Here is a 26,978-nt window from a genome sequence, read left to right as displayed (position 1 = left end):
ATGCAACTGGACCACTTATCAACACTATACACAGAAAAACTAAAAATGGGTTAAAGACTTAAATATAAGACCTGAAGCCATAAAACTCCTAGAAGAAAACACAGGCAATAAGCTCTTTAACATTGGTCATAGTGATATTTTTTTTGGATCTGTCTCTTCAGGCAAGGACAACAAAAGCAAAATAAACAAATGGGACAACGTCAAACTAACAAGCTTTCACACAGTGAAAGAAACCATCAATAAAATGAAAAGGCAACTTAGTGGGAGAAGATATTTACCAATGTTATACGCAATAAGTAGTTAACATCCAAAATACATAAAGAACTCATAAAACTCAATATTTAAAAAAACAACTATTAATTTAAAAATGGTAGGAAGATCTGAATAGACATGTCTCCAAAGAAGACATCCAGATGGCCAACAGACCAACATCACTCATCGTCAGGAAAAATGCAAATCAAGACCACATTGAGCTATATTACCTCACGCCTGTCAGAATGGATAGTATCAGAAAGATAAGAATAACAAGTGTTGGCAGAGGAGTGGAGAAATGGGAACCCTTCTGCACTGTGGGTGGGAATGCAAATTGGTGCAGCCACTGTGGAAAACAGTATGGAGATTCCTCAGGAGTTAAAAATAGAATTACCATATGATCCAGCAATTCCACTTTTGGGTATTTATCCAAAGAAAATGAAACGCCAATTTGAAGAGATATACGCACCCCCATGTTCATTGCGTCGTTATTTATAACAGCCAAGATATGGAAGCATCTGAAGTGTCCACTGACAGATAAATGGATAAAGAAGATGTGGGAGAGCCATACAGTGGAATATTACTCAGCCACAGAAAAGAATGAAATCTTGCCATTGGTGACACCATGAACTAAGTGAATTCACACTAAGTGAAATAAGCTAGACAGAGAAAGACAAATGCCACATGCTTTCACTTATATGTGGAATCTAAAAACAAAACAAATGAACAAACGAAACAAAACAGAGACAGACTCATAGATACGGAGAACAAACTGATGGGGAGGGGCTGGAGAGATGAACAAGAGAGGTAAAGGCGGTAAAGATGTACAATTTTCCAGTTATAAAATAAATAAGACAGGGGGATGCAATGTACAGCGTAGGGAATGCAGTCGAATCACTATGCTGTATTCTTAAAACTAATAGGATATTGTATGTCAATTATCCTTCAATTTAAAAAATGTGTTCCGTACACACAGTGGAATACTATTCAGCCTTAAAAAAGAAGGAAATCCTGCCATATGCAGTATGGATGAATCTTAAGGGCATTATGTTTTTTTTTTTTTTTTTTTAAAATTTTTTTTTTTTGGGGGGGGGGGAGAGAGAGAGAGAGAGAGAGCATGAGCGGGGGGATGGGCAGAAGGAGAGGGAGAGAGAGAATCTCAAGCAGACTCCCTTCTGAGCGCGGAGCCCAACACGGGGCTCGATCCCAGGACCCTGAAATCATGACCTGAGACGCTTATCCAACTGAGCCACCCGGGTGCCCCTTAAGGACGCTGCGTTAAGTAAAATAAGCCAGTTACAGACAAGACAAGTCCTGCGGGATTCCACTTACATGAGCTATCTAAAATAGTCAAATCCAATAAATATATAAAGTCAAGTTCAAAGAAACAGAGTGGAATGATGTTGCCAGGGGTTAGGGGAGGGGGAAATGGTATCAAATGGGAAATGATCAACAGGCATGAAGTGTCGGTCGAGCAAGATGAGCACGCCCTAGAGATGTGCTGCATGAGCACTGTGCTTACAGTCGGCCCTACTGTCGAGTACACTTAACATGCTTTCGGAGGACGGATCTCAAGCTAAGTGTTCTGACCACAATACAATGCAATTTTAAAAGCCAGAAAAAGGAATGAAGGGGATGGATTAGCCATGGGGGTGGGCTGGGTGGGGGGCGGGAAGGAGCACCTTTGAAGAAGTTGACAGCAAAGCCGGCTTTGTTAATGGATCCGTCAGAGACAAATTTGAGCCAGAGGCGGCTGGATGTGCTCTTGATGTCATCAGGCTTCTCGTAGCCACAGTAGCGTCCGATGAGGGTGCTGCTCTCACTGTGCCCGTCACGCACCTCCAGGTAGTCGTAGGCACAGCTGTCGTGGCGCTCGATCTGAGGGTCGGGGGCTCGGTCAGCTGGAGGAGCGCTGGTTGCCAGGGCCCAACACCGGAAGCCCACGAAGAGGTGGGACCGAAGGGTCTCTGACCTACCTCGAAGGACTGGAAGGTGAGGCCCACGTGGAAGCCTTCAGACACCTGGATCCGCCAGATGCAGACTTTGCTGGGCCGGTAATCGTCAGGGTAATTGGGCGACTGGATGTGGCCATTGTCCTTCTTCACATCTCCCCCACAGATGGCTTTGGGGACACAGCGTGAGGTCAGTGAGAGAGCCCCTCTCTCCCCCTCCTCCAGACCTTCCCACGTCCCCCAGCTTCTTAGCGCCCCCGGGCCTGGCCAATCCCACCGGGATCTCTGCATCCTCCCTCATGGGCCCTCAACCTCGCCCCTGCGGTGCCAGAAGCAGGCGGTTCTGGGATGCCCGGGGACCCCATAGCTGACTCCTCCCTGTCACGCTTCCACAGTACCTTCATAGACGGCAAAGAAGCCCTTTCCGACCCAGTTGCTGCTGCTGCGGAACTCCACCCAGAGGCGGCTGTCGGTGGAGACAATAGGCTCGGGTATTTTGCCCCCACAGAAGCGGCCTGTGCAGACAGTGTGCACAGAGGGCAGTGAGGCCTGAAGCAGGGCGCTCTCCCCTCCCTGCACCAGGAAGCCTGCCCTGCTGCTCCAGGGGCCTCAGGGGCTCTGGCCCTGCTCTGCACTTGGCACAAAATCCCAAGACCCTGCAGGTGGCCTGAGTCTGGTCCAAGACCTAGCAGGGCCCTGAAGAGCCAGAGCGTACCAGACTTCTAGAGGGTTCTGTGCACTTGAGGGATGGAATATGAGTTCGGGGAGGAAAGGGGGCTCCTCACAATAACCAGCTGTATCTATGTTTTATTTACTTTTTCTTAAAGGAGCATATTGCCGTCATTACTTTTTTTTTTATCATTACTTTTCTTATTTGATCTCCACGCAAACAAGTAATCACCAAGAATGAACACAGCCTTTCTTTGTACATTACAAAATGTTTTCATTTGACCAAATGCAAGAGATGCCAGAGGACCCCAAGTAAATCCTAGAATCTAGGGACTGGGTCAGAAAATGTCCCCTTTGAAATAAACCCTGACAAGGATCCGTGTCAGCAGATGAGGCTGGCCATTTGTGGAATCCTTTGTAGTCAAGAATCAATGAGGGATGACTTGTGTGTTCCAAAGAAGATTGGGTATTTCCCAACCTTCGGCAAGGGACAGAGGGTGCTGACCTAGGAATGTAAGTTATGAAAAAGAAAGTGGAATCTTGGACACGCTACCACGTCTTCAGGAGGAAGTGTTGTAAAGACAGCTGCTTTGGGTGACTAATAAGAAATATTCAAATATCAGAAGAGATGGTTAGCAACGATTGGTCAGCCTGCTTCAGGCCCAGGACGTGGAACAAAGGTTCTAATGTTAATGGGCGGTCCTGGGCTTCCTAGGAGTATGTCCAGATTGGAGGAGGAGAATGCATACAGTTCCTCAGGCTTGAAGCAAAAGCCTCTCTTGGCCCTAACTCTATGCCATTAAAGCACCTTCTGTCCCGTGCTTCTGACCACTCACCCCCCACTTACTCACCACTCCCCTCACCACCAAGGGACAAAGTCTCCTGTGCAAACAAGTTGGGGCCACTGTGCCAGGTAGGGAGCCCTCTGTGGTGTGCCAGGCTACCCTTAAGCCAGATCTTGCAGAGGGAGAAAATGGAGCCTCTGAAAGTGCCCAGATGAGGAAGAGAGCCTGGAGCTGTGGAGTTGTGCCTGTCTGTCTCCCTCTGTCACTTGTATGACCCCCACGACCCACACACTGAGCATCACCTCTGTCGGAGGCCCAGAAGACCGGACCGAGGACCCTGAGGTCCAGATCGGGGAAGGGACTGGAGATGGAGCTAGAAGGCACTAATTCTACCGGGACTCTTGGCTCCCACACCAGGGTGGCCAGATCACCCTTGGCCAGGCTTTGGGTTTCCGGGGAGGATGAAGAGACTGTGATCTAAGTAGTTCTAAGAAGGAATTAGCCTGTGCAATTCTGTCAGGTGAGGGAAACTGTCAACAAAACAAAAAAGCAATTTACTGAATGGGAGAAGATATTTGTAAATCATATATTAGATAAGGGATTAATATCCAAAATATATAAAGAATTTACACAAGTTAGTATCCAAAAACCAAACAACCCAATAAAAAATGGGCAGAGGACCTGAATAGACTTTTCTCCAAAGAAGCTGTAGAGATGGCCAATGGGCACATGAAAAGAGGCTCAACATCACTCATCATCAGGGAAATGCAAATCAAAACTACCATGAGATGTTACCTCACAGCGGTCACACTGGCTGGTGTCAAGAAGACAAGTGAGAACAGGTTTGAGGACGTGGTGCTAAGGGAACCCTGTGCACTGCTGGTGGGGATGTCAATCTGTGCAGCCACTGTGGAAAACAGTATGGAGCTTCCCCCAAAATTAAAAATAGAGCTGCCCTATGATCCAGCAATCCCACTTCCGGGTATTTATCCAAAGAACATGAAAACACCAATTCGGAGAGCTATGTGCAACCCTCCTGCTCATCGCAACATTATTTACAACAGCCAAGAGATGGACGCAGTAGATGAACAGATAACTAAGATGTGGGATAACCATACAGTGCAATATTACTCAGCACAGAAAAGGATGATATCTTGCCATTTGTGACAACACGGATGGCCCTAGGGGGTATGGTGCTAAATGAAATAAAGACAAATACTGTATGATTTCATTTATATGTGGAGTCTAAAAACAAAACAAATGAACGAACAAACAGAACAGACTCATGGATACACAGAACAAACTGATGGGTGCCGGGGGCGGCGGGGGTGGGGGATAGACAGAATAGGTGTAAAAGGATTAAGAGGTACAAGGTTCTAGCGACACACTTGATCGTAGCCAGAAGGCCGAGAAGCGATACAAGCTTCCAATTATAAAATAAATAAGGCATGGGGTATGTCAGGTACAGCACAGAGCATATAATCAATAATATTGTAATTACATCGTATGGTGACAGATGGTAACTATTCCTATCCTGGGGACCATTTAGTGATGTATAAAAATATCCAATCACTATGATGTCCACCTGAAACTAAGAAGATATTGTATGTCAATCAGACTTCAGTTTAAAACCCCGAAGGGCTCAGCCGCAGAGGAGGTGGGGGGCGGCCTCGTGCCATTACCTCGGAGGGGCGCCTTCCTCCAGAAGCCATCCCGGACCTCCACGTAGTCGTACCAGCACAGACGGCTGCGATACAGATCCATGGACGTGAAGTTCAGGATGATCTAGGGGACATGGGAAGAGGAGGAGGGTTACGCAGCCCCCCACGCCTCGCCAGCCCACGGCGGCGGCCTGCCTCCCCCTCTGTGAATAGTGAAGGGGTCCCAAAAATGAGCTCCGGGCACAGAAACGTCCCTCCTCTCCCCGGCTGTCTGCCAATGACGGCCAGCATTCTTCGCAGACATCCCGGCTCTCACCTAACATACGTGGCCTGATGGAATCTATATAAAATGTCTTATTTTACTGATCCCCTTCGTGAGGAGCCATTGCTTCTGGCCAAACCCTGCTCTCCTCGCAGTGGATTTAAGTAACACAAATCCAGCACCTTTAGAGGGATGAGGTCTCAGTGAGAGGAAGGGCCCAGGCAGCATGTGGGTAGCGGGGCTCTGAAATGAGAATGAAGGATCCAGAGAGGAGAGGCAGAGAAGAAGGGCTGAGGCACCGGTGGTCACATATTTATGAACGCCGATTCCAGGCAGGGGGTCATGCTAGTGGCTGAGGGGACTACTGGATCCGAATCCTTCCTGTGAATGGGTTTAAGGTCTGTCCCTGTCCAGGGGCTTAGGATTCAGAAGGATATATACACCTGAAAAGCTCACTTAGTGAAAAAACTCAGACTCCACGCACATAGGCCTGAGTTGGAATGTCACCTCTGCATTTCCCGATGTGAGTCCTTGGGGGAATCACCCAAGGACTCACTCTCTGACCTCAGTGGCCTTGAGCATAACATGAGGAAAGAGCACCTCAGCCTGACACGGGAGCTCACGGCTACAGGCGCTGCCCTAAGTGCCTCCTGAGCATGAGCTCACGAACTGGTCACGTAATACTGGAAGGACGATTGACACTTCGGTAAGGTCCAACTCTCCCCAGCAGGCGGGCATATTAACAGGTAGAGAAGCACACTTTCCAGGAGAGAAATTGCTTTAGTAGTTTCCAGAATGCACCCCAAAGCCTCTTGTGTATTTAGAGTCCAACAAGCAGGGACTCCAGGGAACAGTTCCCTGTGACCTAAGAGGTATGTACAGAGGACACACGATGGCCCAGAGGGCCCACCTGTTAGATCTAGCTGGCTTTCCTGCTGGAGGGAAAGAGGATAAGGAGATCCGTGTCCCCTGCGGCACCCTGCGGAGTTAGAGGCAGTCAGAGTGGAGGCGAGAATGGAAACAACCCCAAAGCCGGCACCAGCGACTGCGGTCCGTAGTTCAGTGAAGAGCTCTGGCTCGCAGTCACTTCCTGACATGGACATGGACTGCAGAATGTTCAGTGATTTCCACATCCACCCAGACGACCCTTCCCGTTTCCTGGCCTCTCCGCCATGACCTCCTCTCTCTACCTCTTCTCCACCACACCCGGCACATCATGCCCTAGACCTTGTTATCACCACTAACGGCGCACCCCCCCACATAATCTCAGGTTCAAGAACCCCACTGTCCAACCACGGGCCCCCATCTCTCCTTGCCCACTGCTCTCTACGGAGTCCAACAACCCTTCCAATTCACCATGACCGTCAACAGGGGTTTTCCTGCCTTTTACCTTCACGTACATCTCTCCTTGCCTAGCTTGGAACCCACAGCCCATCCTGCTTCTTTTCTTTTGATTCGTACATGGGGTGAAATGTGTTTGCGTTTTGGGAAGTGTTTCTTAACTGTGGTACTCTGAGATGTAATCGAGTAAGACCATGTTTTGAAAAGTGCACTATATTACTCTTGATGATTATTATTAGCCATCATTGAGAGCTATTGTTATTATCAAGATAAAAGTCCTCATGGGCGCCTGGGTGGCTCAGTTGGTTAAAGCGACTGCCTTCGGCTCAGGTCATGATCCTGGAGTCCCTGGATCGAGTCCCACATCGGGCTCCCTGCTCAGCAGGGAGTCTGCTTCTCCCTCTGACCCTCACCCCTCTCATGCTCTCTCTCTTATTCTCTCTCTCAAATAAATAAATAAAATCTTAAAAAAAAAAAGGTAAAAGTCCTCATATTTTGAAAAACTGACATTGAAAATCTGTTCTGGCTCTTGCTCTGGAGACAGACAGTGCGCCCAGTATTTCATCTTTCTAGAAAATGCCCAAAGTAGGACACAGAGGAAGTGGCAAAGGCCTGGGGCAGTCATCTCACTTCAAAGCAAATCCATGGTCTATCTTTATCATCACCTCCTTACATAGGACCTCAACTCTCTCGATCCTCTTCCTGAAAACTGCATCCCTGGTTAAATCCAACTTTCTACCTACTCGGTGCTTCCCGGATGGTCAAATGTTGTGGCTAGAGAAAATACAGGCACGTTGACTGTTTCACTTGAAATGTGAGGTCGACTGGGCCTTTTGTGCTGCCAGGCACACTTTTAAATCCTCCTCTTCTCTCCTCAAACCACCTGCTCCCCTTCTTGATTCTCAGTCCTGGCCCTGCCATCATCTTTTCCCAAGATTAGTTTAATAGTCCCTACTCTTGATCCTACCTCTCACCACAGCAGACCTTTCATGATGTAATCGTATCTTACCTCCCCACTGCTCAAAATCCTTTCATGCTTGTTACTCAGAGTAAAATCCAAAGTCTTCACCATGTCCTCTAGGGTCATTTGTGGTCTAACCCCCTGCTATCTCTTTGACCCCATCTCCTACCAATCTCCTCCTTGCTTACTTGGCTCTGGCCACATTGGCCTTGCTGGTCCTCAAACACACCAAGCCTGCTCCTGCCTCAAGGCCTTTGCACTTGCTGCCTAGAAGCTCTTCCCAGCTATCTGCCCAAAGTGTTCCCTCATTTCCTGTCTATTTCTACTCCAACTCATCTGATGTGAATGAGGCCTTCCCACATGGAACAGTAACCCCCACTTCACTCCTTTATCTCCTACCGCTGATTTCCTTTGTGACATTTATCACCATCTAACCTACTGCATTTACTTTTTATTTGCTTGTCTGTCCCCCAACCCCGCCAAAATGTAAACCCTATGAGGATAGGAATTTTGTTTAATTCACTACGGAATCTTTGGTGCATGGCATGTAGTAGTTGCTTCATAAATATTTCTTGATTAGAATTTTGCTTTCAGGAATCTATTTTACAGATATACTTGCCCAAGTGTATAACGATCTAAGTCTTGAGATATTTATTGTAGTGATTTTGGTAATACTAAAAACTTAGAAAAAACTTAAATGAAACACCCATCAGTGGAGACCTGCAGGGGATGGCCGAGCAGTGAAATGGGGATGACAACATGCTAAGCAGCCATGAATATGTCTGAGGTAGAACTTGATTTGTGGACATGGAACCCTGACCACAATTAACTGCTGAGTGAAAGGCAAGTTACCTAAGACCACATATCCACACACATTCTTGGAAGGGCCTGGAAGGACATAGCAAGTGTTACTCATGCCTAGTCACCTCTGAAGAGTGGGATTTGGAGGAGGATCCAGGGGAGAATATTCACTTTTTACCTTATGAATGCCTCTATTTTTCAAAATTCTTACAACATGGATACATCATCCTTGTAGCTGACGAACATCAAAACTATCTTTTAAGGAGTTCCTGGACGGAAGAAGGAATGCAGAGGGCCCAGGGAGGGCACTCTGGTTCCTCAACTTACGCCCTTCACCACCATTCCATGTGGCCTCCCCGGGGCTGCCCATCAACTTGCTCAGCAGCTGTGCTGAGAACGGTAGCAACTTTCCCTTCATCCTCGGAAACAACTCTGGCTCTGTCCCGGGCGGATGAATTCACATCCTCTGAAGAGACCACACCCAGCCGGCGCACCCGAGACCTCCGACAGGGCAGGAGGAAGCAGTGGTCACCTCACTCAGGAGGAAGAGACCTGTGCTGGTGGTTAGGGGCATCCTCCAGGGAGGCACAGCCGTGGCTATATTGAGACCAGAGATGTCTAATTAAGCGTTGTAACAACTTCTGTCATGTGGAGAGAGCTGTGCTCTGGTGGCAGGGCCACTGCCCTTTGCCAAAGAAAACCTGGCCGGCTCTACCACTTCCTGGCTGGTGACTCTGGGCCCGTGGCTTGATTTCTTTGTGTCTCAAACATGGAGGCGATCCTAAGGCGCTGGGGGATTAAAGGAGACACAGAGTGCGGAGTCTCCAAGTGCACCCCGCATATGGGAAGTTCCCCTCACATTTGTTGGCTGCAGTTAGGGAGAGATTGGGACAATATGTCGACTCTTGGGGACCCACAGCCTGCCTTCCGTCTGCCTTTGCTGGACCACCTGAGGCTCATCATTTCACACCTCTGTGCCTCCATTTCCTTATTTGTAAGATGACAATGGTAATAGCACCTACCTCAAAGGACTCAGGGAGTTAATACACGTAAGGTTTATAACACTGACATGTATATGAGTCACACATACAACATACATACATGCCACCCATATATACTACATATATACACTACAGTGTATGCCACTCCAAAAAAGGTAATTTCACTATTGGAGCTGAATTCGCTTAAGATTTTGAAATCTGAAACGGTTCATACCAGCATCTGGAAGTAGCGGGAGGCAGATGGGGAATGGGGGACGCAGGGAGGCTGACCAGGGATCGCTCCGTTAATAGAGTAAGACTACAGAATGATAGTAACAGCTAGCCTTGGTGGACCCCCACCACGAGCTAGGCGCTGCTCTAAGCACTTCACGTACATTAACTTGTCCAGTCCTCGTATCATCAGCCCCATGAGGGAGGCATTACCACCAGGCCCACGTTACAAATGGGGAAACGGAGGCACAGAGCGGTTAAGTAACTTCCCCGAGATCATACATCCGGTAAACAGCACGGCAGACCTGAGTCAGACCCAGGCCCTCTGGCTGTTAAACTCACACCCTGAACCACCACTCCATGCGGCCCCCCCCAGGCCTGCCGCTCAATTTGGCCTAACAGCTGCTCAGAGAATGAGGGTCAGCTTCCCCTCACCCCCCCGCCACCCACGCCCCTCAGCACGGGGAAGCAGGCACTCAGGGGAGGGTCGGGCACAGGCCTTGCAGAGAAGGGAGGGCTCATCTCTGCCCAGCTGGGGGACGGGGGTGGGGGTCAGGGAAGGCATTACAGAGGAGGCGCGATTTGGGTTGGAACTTGACGAACAGGCAGGCTATCACAAGGCAGGGATGGGAATGAGGGTGGACACTGACAAATCCAAAAGACATTTCAGTTCTTATCTTCTTGGCTCCCCTGCACAATAGACCATGATCTCCTGAAACCACTTTCCTGCTCATCAGGGGCTGGTTCGTGGCTTGGGAAACACTAAGTCCTCTTTGGGGCAGCTGCTAATGACGTGCAGTGCAGAGACTTGGGGGTCCTAAAAGAAGCCTTCCCAAGTGGCTCTTTCTTGTCTGACATCTCCCTGACTTGCATAACCGTATAAGATAAAATTTACGTATCACTCGCACTTCTGGCAATAATCAGAGAAGTGGAGAGCGAGGCAAAACAACCTCTCAGCACAGAGGAGACATCAAAGTCCACGCCCGAACGCAGGCTGGTTTATTCCAGGATGACTGTTGAAAGAGCGTAGACTTTGGAGTCGGACAGTCCTGGAACCCAATGCTGGTTCCACCGCGACTGCCTGTGTAAACTTGGGCAGAGCTACGCTCGCCCGCTGAGCCCCGACTCCTTCGTCTATACAGAAGGGACAACTGCATCTGCGCCACAAAACTGATGGGAGGAATAACGAGGTCGTGCGCACGAGATGTCTGCTACTCCGCCTGGCACCTAACGGGTGCACAGCGAAGAATGGCGGCCGTAATGTCCCAAAGCCATCCTCCCCGGCTCCCCAGCCTCCGTGAGCCCTTAAAGGGCTCCTGTCCCCCGGGGGGCCCATCTCTGGCTCACTTACAACTCTACAATTGCATCCAGGACCGTGAGTGAGTTTAACTTTTTCTATTTCTGCAACCACGCACTGATGAATCTGGAATTCTTCTCTGTAGCCTCCTTCTCTCCCTGGTGGGGAGTCTCCTGGGAGTTGTGGAGAGAACAGTCCCAAGGCACACAGGGAGGCGCCTGGGGCCCGGCCATGTGTCTACTAGAGACCAGGGCCAGCCCGTTCCAGGTCAGAACCACAGGGAAGGAGACCGATCCCTGCTGAAGGAGCAAATCTTCTGAATAGGAAAGACGGCAACGCTCTACCCTACTCCGTGTTCCTCGGGTCCGGGACTATCTCGTGCCTCTTTCTGGCCCCCGGTGCTGCGCGAGTAGTGGGCACAGCGGTCTGTGGAAGCGCGCTTTAGCAACTGTTGATATGGGACAGGGCTTTAGAATACACAGTATTGCAATCATGGATTTTTGTGTCATAATCCAGTTTCTTGGGCAAGTTACTTAATTTTTCCAAGTTTGCTCTCTCATATGCAAAATGGAGATAACATTAGCAGCAGCCCAGAATGTCACTGTATTAATTACAAGACATAACACAGAAAGAATTTAACACATGCCTGGCTGATAATGCACTCAATAATCGTTAGTTGTTTTTATTGTTATCAGCTGTGAGATCTCCAAAGGCTGCAGCAGCAGAGACCTTTGGCAGAAGGATAAAGGAAGCCAGGGCATGGTCAGAACAAGGCAGCAAAAGGACAGCAATTGTTAAGTTCAATTCAGAATTAAAAAAAAAAAAAAAGAACAAAGAGGGGATGGGTTCACTTTTGAGGGAAGATGACAGAATGTTAACTGCGAGAGGTGATGGAATTACTCATCCCTCAATGGAAGTCTAGCACAAATAAGAATGATCTTGAAATTGCAAAAAATAAAATAAGCACAGTTTGGAAAGGAAATGGAAACCGAATCACATTGGAGGAGAGTCAGTGAGCACCTCTTTAAACTGGCTTTTGCCTCTAGGCTCCAAAATGACATCAGAGGACACTCAAATAACTTACAGATGTGATCAGTGTCTGTAATCTTGAGAACTCAGAACAAAAGCTTTGCCAATTTTCAAAAGGGGTGTGTGTGCGCGCATGCATGTGTGTGTTGGAAGGAGGGTTTGGAGTGAATTCTGGGAATCACAAACCACTGAGTTGAACGTCAATGCCCAATTAAACAGTCTGCCGCCATTTAGAAAGGAGACACTTGATTACGAGGAACCAGTTCAGGTTCACTTGAAACAAAGCATATCAGACAAATGTCATTTCCTTTTTTAAAGGCGCTTTCCCAACTGGTGGAACAGTAGATTTGATTTGGTAAGGCAGTCCGTCTACATATTCAGCATTTATCAAGATGACAAAGGCATGGTCTGAGAAGCTCACTTCCCAGTCAACAAGGTCGTGGTAGTGACATTAAGTGGTGTCTCAGCCAGTGGAATAACTCTGCCCAAAGTCTGCAGATGAACCATGTCAGCTCAGAAAGGGATCTTGGATCTGCTTTGATTCATGTCACGTTCAATGTTTCTGTCAAAGACCAGGTTCCAAAGACCCAGAAGATATGCTTATCAAGAGCTCAGGACATAGTAAAAGAGGCGGTCACGTGCTGAATGGTGGACTCGGATTCCGAATGGTCTTGAGAGCTGTTGGACCGAACAACATGACCAGGAATAAAATCTAGTTGGGCTCGAGACTGCACTAGCACATTAAGTGCCATGTTCCTATCAAGGGCAATAAAGTGTTAAAGCTGGCTCCTGGAAACAACCAAAATGCACGGAAGGACATGGAAAGTGCAGGGGTGGGTGAGAGGTCCAGATTCCACATGAAAACCCTGTGGGTGAACCTGAGAAGTGCTTGGAAAAGTGCCTCTCATGTAGCAAGTGCTCTCTGCGAGTCAGCCTTCATTTACAACGATTGCTAGAAGCCCCTCCTTGAGGCAGTGCTCCATTTCTTATGGGGTGAATGGGTCTACGTTTCCCAGGTAGATCATTCACAGCCACAACCGACTATGCTTTCCTACTCTGGGGTCCTGGCAGAGGAGGGGACGCTCAGTTACCTTCTCCCCAGGTGTGACTGAGATGCGCCATACGCAGTGCATGTGGGCGGAGTAGCCATTGGGGTACTCAGGGGAGGAGAAGTTGCCTGTGCTGTCTTGTAGGGTCTCTCCGCAGGCTGTCAAGGAAAGGAAATGACTGAACTGCTGGCTGCAGATGCCCAATCCCCCCGCCTTCTGGCTTCCCGCCCTGTACTCTGGCATCCTTTGGGGGCGAGAAGAACGGCTGAGGAGGGGAGGGAGTCCGGGATGGTCCTGTCCCTTTAAGATGCCCTCCCTGCTCCTCACATATAAGCTCACACTGCTGACCTCTTCAGCCTAGTGCTACAGGATGCGCTGTTGTCAAGGCAACAAGGTTTCCAGAGTTAAGGTCAAGCTCCTTCCGCGGCCTCACTCTACCTCACTCCCTGAGAACTGCTCTGCCAGCCCTCTTTACTGCTCCTACTGTCCTCTTCTCCCAGACGCCTGGAAGGTGTGGGGCTCAACATCTCACCACCACCCGATCCCAGCCCCAGTTTGGTTCCTTAACTTGAACAGTGCCCCTGCTTGGGTGCCCCCACCCCCAACACCAGGCAGCCTCTGGCCTTCTCTAAGACTCACAGCTTTAACCTCCTCAGCCCCAGGTCCTGGCCCACTGGCTGCCTCAGGCTCTGTCCTCCATCCCTCCCTGGCCCATCCCTCCCTGCCCCGACCTGGGCACTTGTAGAGCTTGCGGGCCTGGGCGATGTCCCCCTTGCTGAGCCGGGTCCTTTGACCGATGGGAGGTTTCACCCCATTGACCTCGTACTTGGGAACAATGGTGTCCAGGAAGATGCCCCTGAGGAGGAAAAGTCCGACCTGGGTGAGAGTCTGATGGAAGGAGGGGTGGCGTGCCTGTGTGCACCCAAGGTCACGATCCTGCCAGAGCCCAGACATTCCTCCGTAGGGTCAGGGACGGGTGGAGAGATCTCACCCTGTCATTATGCTGCCCACTGACCAGCAGCCACCCTGCTCCGTGGCAGTCACACAGCTGGAGCCTGGGGGAGCCCCAGGAATACTCTGGGAGGTCAGGGACACAGGTTTCGCATGCCCTGGGGACCTCCCGGTGCCCCGGCTCAGTCTGGGCCCAGTCCCCAGCCTCAGGAGAGCTTCGGGTTCCTAGCGATCATGGGTCCAGCCTCTCCCAGCCCCTGCTTCCGCGGGCCCTCATGCTGAACCTCTCCTAGGACTACCAGGGCCAGTGCGCATCCTACCACAGGCTGCTCTCGACAAGTTCCAGCGTGGCCGGACCAGACCCTGGGGACAGCCCCGCAACTCCTGATCCATCAGTGCCTCCTGTCCCCCCGAGTTCCTGCCTGCTAAGTCCTGGGTGTTGCCATCTGGGAGGAGCAGGGCGAAGGGAAGCAGGCGGCCCTCCACCTCCCCAGGGACCCTGACTCACACCCAGCTGGGTGGAACTCGGCAGGGGGTAGGGTAGGATGTGGTGGGAAATGTCCAGGGGAGGTCTGTGGCCGTGGGGGGGGCGGGATGACCTCACCACCCTTCCTCGGTCTCTGTTCCCTCAGGTCTGGACGCGGGCGAGACTGAGGAGGGGCACTGTGTGCGGGACAGAGCAGGAGAGCAGACAGAGGATGAGGAAAGAGCCAGGCATGGGAAAGGCCAGGCCGGGAAGGGGAGCCTGAGGGAGAGGAGGGAGGGGCCGTTTCCCACACTCTAAGGAGAAGCTCAGGGTGCGGAGGCTGGGCCACTACCTCTGGGGGTTCTGGCTGTGATTTCTGGGAACGTGGGCCCAGGAAAGGGAGTAGGTGTGCGTGCGCTTGTGAGCAGGGAAGAGAGGCTAGTTCAGGCCAAGAGGGAGCCTTTGTACAAACTAGCCAGTTACAAAAAGGCAGACTGATTAGAAAGGATGCCCCCAATTAGAAAAACGTGCCTCTTTTGGCTGACAGATGAGGGGAAAAGCTCAGCTCCGCTGGACTGATACAGTTCTGGAACCACAGCATATATCTATGTGGCAGGCAGAGCGGCTGGATTTTCAGCCTCTTGGGCCAGGTGCCCTCGGGGTACACGGTACTAGGCTTTTTGAGCCCCGGCCGGGCCATGGACCCACCATGGAAGAGGACAGCAAGGCAGGTGGCTCCCACGGGTCCTCTGCTTGGGGGCTGCAGCCACCCAGAAGTCCACTCTTGTCCTTGGTGACTGCCCCAGCAGGGCAGCCTAGTGCAAAGCGAGAGGCCCAAAGAGAATGGCCTACAGAGGGCGGGATCGGGCTGCCCCAGAGGAGGCCAGGCCCCATCTCTCACCTGGAGAACGTGTTCCGGGCATAGTGCATGATACTGTCAAAATCATAGGTCTCCCCCAGGGACTCCACCTCCTGGAGCTCCATCTTCAAGAAGTTATACTCCTGTCCTGTGAAGACCAGGAAAAAGGTGTGGGGGGTGGGAGGGGTGGGTCTGTGTGGGGTGCAGTGCCACCTTTTCAGGGTGGGGAGTGGGGTCCTCCCTGCACTTGAGAGGTGCCCCCCTACCTGAGGGTCCGGGGAGCAGCCAAGGGAAGCCTGAGGGTAGGGGTGGGTCTCTAGAAGAGTCTGTCCAGCAGAGGGGCAGGGTCAACGAGGACTGGCTGGAGGGAAGGCTCAGGGAGTATGGAAAGGAAGCACCCATTTCTACAACCACAGGGAGATGAAAGCAGGGAAGTGTGGAGGAGGCCTGGGGAGGGAGGAAGGAAGCAGGAAGGGAGGGGAGGGAGGTAGCCAGGAGAAACAAGAAAGAAAAAAACCCTTAGAGGAGAGACCAGGCAGAGGGCAGAAGACCGGGGAGAAGTGAAGAGAAAGGCTGAGATGGCTTGGGGGATGTGCCAATTCCCCCCACAAACTACCCCCCACCCCAGGGCAGCTGGGCTCTGGCTGCTCCCGATGGCCTCTGTGTCCAGGACCAGGATCTCTCCCGGCCCTGCCAAGCAGCTCTACAACTGATCAAGGGTCTCAGAGATGCTACCGGCAGGGAGCCGATAGCATCTGGACCAACCTGGGCCCTGGACAAGGGCTGCCCACTAAGCTGGCCAAAAGCGATGGCTCCAGGCAGCAGCTCCCACCCTGACCAGAGGCCCTGGAGCGGGTGCTGGGGCAGGTGCGGCACACAGCTAGGCGCCAAGGTCAAGGTGCTACCTGGCTGGATGTTCTCGCGAACGATGGAGACGTGGCGGTCTCGGTCTGGCCGCGTGTGCTCGTGCCAGAAGCCGATGACATGGCCCAGTTCGTGGACAACGATGCCGAACTTGTCACAGTTCTTGCCGATTGAGATGGCCTGTGGGCCCCCGCCACGGCGACCCACGTAGGAGCAGCACCTGGAGGGCGGGGCCAGCTCAGGGGGGCGGTCCCGAGCTGGGGGAGTGCATCCACTCAGGGGCCGGGCGAGGCTGCCAGGGGGGCGGGGGAGTGAGGCGCGGGGGAGGGGCCTGAGCGTGGGATGCCCAGGCTGTGTGCAGGGGTCATAGCCACATCCAGGCGGCTCCTGGGGAGAAGTCCCAGGGGAGGGGGGGTGGGAGGGAGACAGATGACGCAGTGTCAGGCCCCGTTGGGGCAGCAGCAGGGCCCAGGGCAGAATACGGCTTGGGTGGTGGCCGAGGGTGCAGTGCCCAGGGGCCCCTGCTCACCCGCAGGGTCTATAGGTGAATACAATATAGCTGTCCTCGTCAGTGCGCTCCAGGAAGGTGACACAGGTATGCTTCTCCCAGTGCCTCATGGCTTGCCGGAAGACTGCCCTCTGGCTGCCTGCCAGGATGAAGGGGGCCAGGTTGTCCCAGTGTCCAGCTGGGCCCATCTCCACCCATTGCTAGCTGTCAGCCTCTCATTGGACAGGTACACAGAAGGTACCACTCCTACCATGACACACGACCCGGCTGCCCCACGGCCAGGCCCAGATGCAGGCTGCTCCCCTGGCCCCCCAACATCACACGCACCAGTGAAGTTTCCCCCAATGACAAAGGGGATGACCCCATCGGGCCACACACGCTCTGGTCTGGATGTTGCTGCCCGCCGGCTCCGGGACCTGCCTCTCCATCTCCCACGGCTTCTCCTCTGCAGCTGCCCACTGGAGCTCTGGCAGTCGAAGGTAGAAGAATTTCCTTGGGTTGGAAGAGGAAGACATTGGTAGCAAGTGAATGAAGGGGTGGTGCAGGAAACAAATTATATAATCTATCCTCATTTAGGGGGAGTCCATATTTGCCCACTCACTAAAATTTATTTGTAATCCCAAAATCAATACCCTCAGCTCTCTCATGGTTTTTTGCTGACATGCACAGAGCAGGGAAAAGCGTGAGTCACCCACATGTCCAACTGAGGGGGAACAAGGTGACACCGCCTTCTTGTTTCAGCTCTCATACTGTCAATAAGTATCTTTTTCATAGTCTATTTAGTGCCAATTTTTTTGCATTTGGGGCTTTTTGCTGGTGACTTTGCTGTTTAAAATGACTCCCTTCCGCCCCGATGTGCTGAAGCATTGCCGTGCTGTCTGGTGTCCCGAGTGCTAGAAGGATTTGATGTGCCTTATGGAGAACATACATGTCTGTTAGTTACATAAGCTTTGTTCGGTCATGAGTCATAGTGCTGCTGGCCATGGCTCAATGTTAATGAATCAACTGTGTATTAAATCAGGGGTCTTTAAACAGAAACACACGTAAGACAGGGTCACACATATGACGAGAAGCTAGCAGGAAGTGAACACTGTGTTTCTCCTAGGAGTGATGGATGGCTTAGGATTTGTGAATTCAGTGTTCGCAGTGACTTTATGGAACAAGGTTATCCTATAGCTCTATTCATAACTACCACGGGTTGGGGCACCTGGGTGGCTCAGTCGGTTAAGCGTCTGCCTTCGGCTCAGGTCATGATCCCGGGGTCCTGGGACCCAGCTCTGCGTCGGGCTCCCTGCTCAGCGGGGAGTCTGCTTTTCCCTCTCCCTCCGCTCCCCCCTCCCACTTGTGCTCTCTTTCTCTCTCTCTCTCTCAAATAAATAAAGTCTTTAAAAAACATAAAAAAAAAATAACTACCACAGAGAGCGAGAATTGACCATAACTGAAACAGAAAACCATGGTGCCCTAATTTCCTAGGGACTGCAGGGGGCTTGAGACTAGGAAATGGTCCCTTCTCACTTAATAAAACTTCTTCCTTGTGAGCATATGGATCTTGATGTCTTTCAGTGTTCCCAAATACACGTTCTCCGGTGACATAGTAGCTCTCTGGGATGCACTGGGCAAGCATCACTATGTATATTTGACGGATGAGGAAACTGAGGCTGAAGATTTGCCCAAAGTCACCTGGTGGGTTCGTGGTGGGCCCAGGCGCTCCAACCCCTCCATTCTGCTCGTCCCCACTGAGGCCCAGGAAGCCTTGCTAGTTATCAGGCCACCACGTCACCCTCCAGTGCCAGCTGCTCTCTGAGATTAGTTTGACCTTTACTCCACGGCTGCCCGTGCCACGAGCCTCCCTCGTGCAGGACAGGGCAACTGCTTGGCCCCAGCAGAGTGTGTGCAGCATGGGCTCCAGGTGAGAATCCCTGTCCCTGGCAATGGAGACCTCCCTGGAGGCAGCACCATGTCCCAGAGCAGTGACAAGGCTGGACAGAAACGAAACGGCCTGTGCCCTGACTCTTCCTCTTCTCTCACCCATTCACAAGGTCCAGGTGGGTTGCTAGCTGCTTGGGCCACACTCGGAGATGAGAAGGACCCATCCCTGACCTTGAAAAGCTTTGAGTCCAGCAGGGAAGATAGACGTATTAAAAAAGAAAAACCACTGAAACATGGTTCACTGAGTGAGATACTAACATGGTCAACAGAGAGCAGAGAGAGAGCAAATGGAGGTACAGGCATGCTGGGGGGACGATGAGGGAAGGTTTCACCAGAGAAGCTCCGGAGCTGGGCTTGGAAAGATGCGTAAAAGCTTGCAAAGTGGGAGCACGAGGTGAAGCCAGGAGGGACTGGGGTGTTGAGCAAAGAGCCTCAGATCTGGAGTGAGAAGGCTGGGGTTCCTGTCCCAGCTCTGCCACTGACCAGCTATGTGATCGTGAACAAAGTCATGTTACCCCCATGGGTCTTAGTTTCTGTATCTGCAAGGCAGGGGTTGTCCTGACACCTACCTTTGCAGGTGGTTGGGGACAGTTAAGTTAGATAATGCTTTTGAAGGTCCTTTGTAAACTGTAAGCAAAAAGAATGTCAGTTCTGGCTCCTGGGTTTGTCTATACTTGCTGTTCCTCTGGGGGAAGGGATAAAGATATCCCAAGGGAAGATAAGCCATTATGCTGGGTTCAAGCTCATAGCCTCTGTCCTGAGAGGGCCTGGCTGGGAAACAGGGAGGTTCCTTGTTTCTCCAATTCTGGAACCCATTTCTGGGACATAGGAGACCCAGCCTGTACCCGGCGTACCTGCAGTTTTGATGGAAGACCTGTGCGTTGCCTGCTGCCTGAGATCTGCAGCCTGCTGCGCCTGGAAGGCCCTCAGGTCCTCCTCATCCAGGGCGATGTCCCCAAGGAAGGCAGCTAGAGAGAAAAGGAGAGGCCAGGGGAGTTAATCCTTCTACCCAGTACTGGCAGCCCCAATGCCAGGGGCTCCCCTATAGCAACTTTAGTCTGCAAATGCCTTCTGAGGAAGAAGGCAGCAGGGCACTGGCTTTGAGGATCCCTCGGGAGACTCGTGCTCACTTTGGAGTTGGGAATCCAGCAAAGCTGATACCCACCCCCTACCAGAGGAAGACACGGCCATGTCACTCTTCGCATCACTCTGAATACTTAGTAAGCACCTTCTGTGGGCCAGGCACCAGCCGAGTGATGTGCAAGATAGAAGAGGTCCCTGCTTGTGTAGAGTTAACCTTTGACAATACACAAATAAACAAACACTGAACTCAAGAATGGTGATGCGTGCTATGAAGAAAGCAGAAGGGGGTCAGATAACAGAGTGTCTACTCTGTGGGCCCATAACCTTGGTGCTGCGCTGAGCATGTGGTATTCACTCAACAAAGGCTGTTTCAAAGATGGAGGGGAGGATGTGAATAAGAACAGAGCAGAGAGGCATAGGAGGGAAACCAGGACACATAACGGAGCTGCCCTGCTAGGAGGAAGAAGTTTAACTGTTCTCAAGGGACTCCTATTCTGAGTTTCAGGGTCCCTTCTCTGGAGGAAGGAAGGCCGGGGGGGGGGGTCATAGAGCCCCCTGAATAGGCCATTTTGACTTCTGGATCTGGGGAGAGATGTTTTTGGAGAGATGGGCTCAACAATCCGCCTGCCTTTTGAGAAGTCAGGAGCAGGAGGAAGCTGGGGAGCTGAGTGCTCTGGAAGGAGCTCAGAAGCGAGCTTCACACTGGGCTGGGCTGGGGGAGGCGGGAGGCTGAGCTGGATGGAGGTGGAGCTCAGAGAGCAGCTTCCCTGAAGCTCCACCCATGGCAACATCTGCTTCTCATCCGGAGTGCTACACAGGCCCGGCGGCAGCATTACACAAATTATTTTAACCTTGAGGCCTTGCACACAGGTTTCTCCGCCCCAGATGGCCCACTGGGTGGACACACACACACACACACACTTCATCATACACAGAATCAGGCACATGGTGACATCCACAGCCATGCCCTCAAACACAGAGCTATGGAAGTCACAGAGATATGCTCCCCACTCCCATTCCCCCCAAGCAGCGCCGCACCACCCTTGCAGGTGGAAGGCACTCCAGAGTGTTTGTTCAAGTCAAGTATCACATCGATATTCTTTGGGCCTGCAAAGACACATGCCCATAGACACATACTCTGATGCAACCTAGACCTGGATTGACAGAACGTGGGAGTCCCCTCTAGCAGTTATCCAGGCCAACATTCCATTTTACAGATATGAAAACTGAGGCCTGGAAGGGAAATGGTCTCCCACACTGCTAGTTGCTGGAGAGGCTGGATTCGTAACATGGGCCTCCTGATTCCCAGTCTAGCACTTGTTGTGTTCAAGTGCATTACTGCTGTAGAACCCATATCGTAAATTCCCATACACAAAAATAGACACTCACGCAGACACACATTCACACACACACAAAATGCACGGTCACGGACAGTTCTAAAAAACACACATGCACAAGCTCCAACACACACAGACTAACTGCAAGCTCTAAACCCAGTAAGCCAGTAATGGTAGCCATAATGACACCTTCCCAGTTGACAAAGTGCTTCCACATTAATGAATTCATTTAATCCTGGCCCACTCAGGGCATGCCCGTTAAATCATGCTCCACCTGTGCATTTGCCTACGAGTGTGCAATTACAAACTCTTCGAGAGATAACCTCATGGCTAGATTCCAGCCCACCTCCCTGACTTCAGAGATCAGAACACTTGGGCCTAAGAAGGGAAATGACTTGCCCAAGGTCACCAGCTGGTAAGTGGCCCAGAATCTCTTCCACCACATGAGAAAGATTTTTTTCCATAAAATGTCACCATTGGGGGACTTGGCTCAGCAATTGATTGGATGGCAGCAGGAGACGTTTCTTAGCTGGCACGCAAAGGTGGTGGGATGAGAGGTGCACTCCGAGAAGACAATGCCAACATTCACACAGGCACACGCAGGCCACACGGATACCCTCACACCTTGACACACCTTGCACCTCTGCACAGACACTGGCACCTCCGGGCTCACGTGCCCACACCCACGGGCACCATCATATACACACGTGGCTGCACATTTAGACTCGTCTTTGGACATGGCAGCAAAGCACAAAGTCTCTGTAGGCAGACAGACCTGTCTTTGAATCCCAGCTTGGCTCCTCTTAGCTGACAAGTCACAGAAACTCTTCTAAACCTCAATTTTCTCCTACATAAAAAGGCGCTAACGATAGAATCTGTCTCCCAGGATGACTGCATGAAATAAGGCATGTAAATAAAGCACGTAGCACAGAGCCTGGAACACAGTAAGCACCCACTAAATGGTCACTGTTAATCTTACCCCCAAAACAGCCCCATAAGCTCAAGATCAGCTCTCCACTTTCCAAGGGCATATCGGTTCACCCCCATTGGCTTCCTGGCTGAGTGAAGCCCCAGAGTGCTCAGAAGCAGAACCTCGAATTCCAAGTACAGAGGCCACGGAACCGTGCTGGCCTGTGAGACCAGGGCGGTGTGGGGGGCAGGGCAAGCGGAAGGCGGGACAGGCCCTAGGATGGCCACAGAGCTCTTCTGCAGAGCGGGCGTCCTGTGGTGGGGATGTCATGGCTGAAGAATGTGTGGGAACAGAGTGGGGGTGGGGAGGCGTGGGGTGGGCAGGGGAGCCTTCTGGCCAGGAGTTGAGCCTGAAGGCCCTGCCCATTTGGGATTCCCCCATGGGGAAGCTAGGGAATCTGGATGCTGGAGAGTCCAGGACAACCCCCCTTACCCGGAAGGAAGTCCTGGGGTCAGGGTCAGGGTAGTAGTTGTTTTCAACACAGGATCAAAAGTTTGTTTTGGTTTCTGGCTGTAAACCAGCCGGGAACACTCGTGGCCACTCCATAGTCAGGCTGGGGGCAGGAGAGGAAAGAAAGAGTAAGGTGGACTTCGTGTGCCCATCCTCTAGGTAGGCCTCTTGGCTCCGGAGTCCCCTCCCCTGGGGCGTGGCAAGGCATCCCCGTCCGGGGACAGGGTGAGGAGCTCGCTGGTGTGGTGGCGCCCCGATGCCATGTGTACGGGGCATACGCATGTCCCATCACACAAATGCAAGCTTCTTGCTGGGGGAGAACATACTCAAGCTCCCATGGACATGGGCACGTACTTAATCACAGCTGCATGCTGCTACACAGGTGCATATCTGCGCACACCCCAACGTGTACTCAGGAATACCCACATGCACAGTTGGATGGACTTGCCCATAAAGCAGGAGTACACCCACAAACGTGCCCAAACACTCTCTTGACTACTTCCCTGTGTAAGCCCTAGTGTATTCAAACACACAAATTATTGCATGTATACACATTTCACAGGCTATACCTCCCAAAGGTGAAGGGCACCCTTAGAAATGAATGGGGGGAGTGGAGAGAGAGACAGAGAGACAGAGAGATTAGCTGATTCCCCTGGATATCCTTAGGAGGCCCTTAGTGGCCTGAGTGACACATTCTACACCCGCCCCATCCTCCCCCAATATCTTCTGGAGAAACTAGAACTCTTGAGAGTTCCTTCTTTCTGGGGAGTCCCATTGGTCCCCCTCCATCTGGAGCCCAGGGAGATTCTAAGTCTTTTCCTCCTCCCTTGGGGCACCTAAAAGAGAAGGTGACTCAGGGAGCAGGGGCATAGGTGGGTGGGTGACTCATTCAGAGTGTCTGGAGGGGGAATGTGGTCTGGCAAGAGACTGGATCACTTCTCAACCTCCAAAACTTGTGACTGAGGCCTCTTGAAGTCCAAACCTGGGCAACAAGGCCCCCGGGGTGGGGACAGTGATGAGGGCTGGTAAGCTACTAGCCCACCTCATCTTCTCAGAGCAAGCAAACCTCTGAGCTGCCAGCTGGGGCCCAAGTAAGGTCCTCACTGGCTCAAGGGCACTCCCCAGGTGCTTCTCTGCCTCTGGGAGCAGCTGTGTCCCCATTCCTGCCTCCCGCATCTCTCCCAGAGCCCTGAGGCTCACTGCCAAGAGCTGGGAATCTCAGGGAAGATCCCCCTTGATGGTTTGGCATCCTAACATATAAGAAATCAGGGCTGATTCGCAATCTCCCTGGGCAAGGGGTAGAGAAGGAGAGAGAGAGAGACAGAGAGAGCTCATATGTGCACGTGAGGGCCTGCACACCAGAGCATGAGCTTGGTGGAACCAGCTCTCAGCACACACATAGAACAACTCTGCTTCCCGCCTATTGTTCTAGTGTTGCCCAGAAGATCCAGGAAACTCTCCAGGGTATCAGGGGTCTTAATTTTGCCTTACTGCCCTCAATTTTGCCCTACCTCTGACAGTAAGTGCAGGAGGTAAACTCAAATGAAGGGGCCTGGTTATCCTGAAAGGTGAGCCAGGGGATTCAACAGGACTTTCATTCTTGGTCCTCCGTGTGCAAGGAGGAGAAGAGGAGAGAGCTGGAAGGGGTGAAGGGAGCAGAGCTAAGCAGGCAGATCAGGGGCATCCAAAGGACGCAAAGCCTGGTGCTCCTGCCATCATCACGCCTAGCACCTGGACGGCGGGGCTTAGAGGGAGCAAGAGGACACAGCAACATGAACAGAGAGAAGAGCCTAGGGATGCAAGGTGTGAGGCTGTTGGCGTGGGGTCTTAGGGAGTCAGGGTGGAGGTAGGCAAGGCTGCAGCAGTCACCCCCAGGAGGGAGGCCTGATCTGACCCTGACTCTTGGCCTTGTCAGGCTCTCGGGCCCTCTCGGCCACCCCCAGGCCTGGCCCAGCTCCCCATCAGCCTCACTTCACCCTGGGGCAGAGCCTTCTCCAGAGCCCTTGTTTGAAGTTCCAACTCAGCCAGCCCCACCCTAGCATGAAATCTGAGACTGGGGATAGAGCCTCAGCCTCCTGCCGCCTCCTCCGAAAATCACTCCAAATCCCTCCAGGAGTGAAATACATCAGATTGACTTCCTACCCATTCTTCAAGGCCTTCCCTCCTCCATGACGAACCCCCAAAGCTTCCCAGCCTGCTGTGAGCCCTGGTTCTCTGCCACTGCCACCGCCAGGCCTGCAGAGGGGTAAGGGGCTCCTTGAGCCTTTAAGCCCTTTCCTCCCAAGGTGGCACAGAACGCCTCTTGGTTGGTGCGGTTGGTTACATCCCCACGCGTCTTATGCCCCTCCCAGACCGGAAGCCCTTTGAGGGCAAGGGCCATGTCTTACACTTTTCTGTATCTCCCCCAACATGAAGCCCAGGGCCTGGCACATATTATAAGCACTCAGTCCATGTAGATCAGCTGAATGAATAAGTGACACAAGGACAGGGACAGGGAGACACTCCCTTCCAGCAAACCCAGCCCATTCCCTCAGAAAAAAATGAAGTGAGAGTGTGAGGCACAGAAAACAGGGGAGTAGGCAGCAAACATTTATTGCTTACTGTGTGTTAATCTCTAATATGTGTTTTATATATGTTCTCATATTTAATCCTTGCCATCAACTCTACAGAGAGACATATTATCAGTTCCATTTTACAGGTGAGAAAAGCAAAGTTCAGAGATGATAATTAACATTCCCCAGGCAGTAGAGCTAATGAGTTGTGGGTCCAGGATTGACAGCTTAGGTCTGCCTGCCTCCAAAGCCCAAGCTCCATCTGCTTAGCCTCATGCCCACTCCAAGCCCAGGGAGAAAGATGGTGGCTAATGTCTGGTTTACCCACAGCCCAGCAAGGGTGGAGAAAGGCTGAGATTTGGCTTCTCCTCCCACTGGAAGAAGGGTCTACCTCTTCTGTAGCTTGCTGTGTGTGATGCATTCACCCAAAGTAGGGAGCCCAGGGTCAGGACTAGAGGGACCCAACCTCTTATACCACATACGGGCACTCCTAGAACTCTAGGGACTGGGCCACTACCCCTGTCCCTGGTTATTTGGAGACAGGCTGAAATCAGAGGCAGGAAGTTGAGGAAAGATTCTGATGATATCTTATGGCCTGTGTGTTCTCTTGTCCCAGGCAGCCTGTTCAGGGTCATCTGATTAGGCAAATGGCCTGAGTGCCTGGCCATCTGGTCACTCCAGGGGCAAGACCCCTCTGGGCCCAGCAGGAGTGAAGGGGTTACATGGGGTCTACATGGACAAAGAACACACACACACACACACAAACACACACTCTGGGGCCCTGACCTCAGCTAATTAGCCTCCAGTGTCTGTGGACTAAGAGAGCGGATACACAGTATTTGAGTTCTCTGTGTTTTTCCCCTTTCCACCCCAACTTGGCTTTGGTAGGTACTTCTGGCACCTAAGGGCAGAGGTAATCCCCCCTCCCTGGCTGGCTTCTCTAACTTTGACAGCTGTCTCCTCTGTCCCAGAAGGCCGCTGTGTCTGGTGGGGGGACCATGGGACACCCAGGGAGCATGACATCAGAGGATCCCTTGAAAAACTTTCTTCTTTCACTTGGGCTGGGTGGGGGCCTCAGGAGACTTGCTCCTCGGAGATGCAGGCCTCCCGCACCCCCTGGGCAGACAGATGTGCAGCCTGGGGGCAGCCCAGACAGGCTGGAAAACAGCAACGTCCTGGAGCCCGAGATGGGGGACAAGGGAAAAGCGCACACACACACACACAGGCACACACGCACACACACACGGGGAGTTTGGCCAGAAAAGTTTCCTGCAGGAGGAAAAGCCTCCTTGGCCGCAGGTTTCTCCCTGGACCCAAAGAGCTTGTCCCAGGAATCTTCTGGGAAGAGAGGGCAGCGGCAGCAGCTTCCACAAATAGCAGCACAACTTCAGTCCTAAAAGTCCCCCAAACTTCCCCCTCCCTCTCTCCCTCTTTCTTTTGTTCCCCACTGCATTGCCAACCAGGCAGCTCCCGGCTTCCCACACTGGACTGTCCTCCCCCAACCCCAAACCCTCAGCAGCCCGCGCCTCCCCGCGGGGCCTGCCCGCGCCCCGGCCCCAGGCGCCCCGGCCGGTCGGCGGGGTGGGGGGCGCCTACCCGCCTTGCAGGGGTCTTTGTAGCCGACGGGCTCCGAGTCGTCCTCCTCCCCCAGGTCATAGGTGTAGTCGGCCAAGTCCAGCGGCCGGCCCGGGCGCGGCAGCAGCAGCAGCCAGAGCAGAAGCGGCAGCGGCAGGCGGGCC

At 52.2% G+C, this 26,978-nt stretch overlaps 1 protein-coding gene across 1 annotated transcript in view; it reads right to left on the bottom strand.

Moving 5' to 3' along the window:
• BMP1 (bone morphogenetic protein 1) overlaps window positions 1–26,977 on the bottom strand; it is a gene marked incomplete at its 5' end in the record, with an annotated part of 42,591 nt that extends 15,614 nt beyond the window's left edge. Inside the window, 12 exons of the mRNA XM_021698765.2 lie at window positions 1,935–2,130; window positions 2,229–2,374; window positions 2,603–2,719; window positions 5,341–5,443; window positions 13,313–13,428; window positions 14,002–14,126; window positions 15,589–15,694; window positions 16,452–16,630; window positions 16,940–17,057; window positions 17,246–17,410; window positions 19,702–19,815; window positions 26,836–26,977. Of these exons, the coding sequence (XP_021554440.2) occupies window positions 1,935–2,130; window positions 2,229–2,374; window positions 2,603–2,719; window positions 5,341–5,443; window positions 13,313–13,428; window positions 14,002–14,126; window positions 15,589–15,694; window positions 16,452–16,630; window positions 16,940–17,057; window positions 17,246–17,410; window positions 19,702–19,815; window positions 26,836–26,977 (1,627 nt within the window). The remainder of the gene's footprint in view (window positions 1–1,934; window positions 2,131–2,228; window positions 2,375–2,602; window positions 2,720–5,340; window positions 5,444–13,312; window positions 13,429–14,001; window positions 14,127–15,588; window positions 15,695–16,451; window positions 16,631–16,939; window positions 17,058–17,245; window positions 17,411–19,701; window positions 19,816–26,835) is intronic.
• Between the last annotated feature and the right edge of the window lies 1 nt (window position 26,978).

The sequence above is a fragment of the Neomonachus schauinslandi genome, chromosome 2 (genome assembly GCF_002201575.2).
Source record: "Neomonachus schauinslandi chromosome 2, ASM220157v2, whole genome shotgun sequence".
Lineage (NCBI taxonomy): Eukaryota > Metazoa > Chordata > Mammalia > Carnivora > Phocidae > Neomonachus > Neomonachus schauinslandi.
Note: the sequence above shows the minus strand (reverse complement) of the source record. Positions and strands in the feature narration are given on the sequence as shown.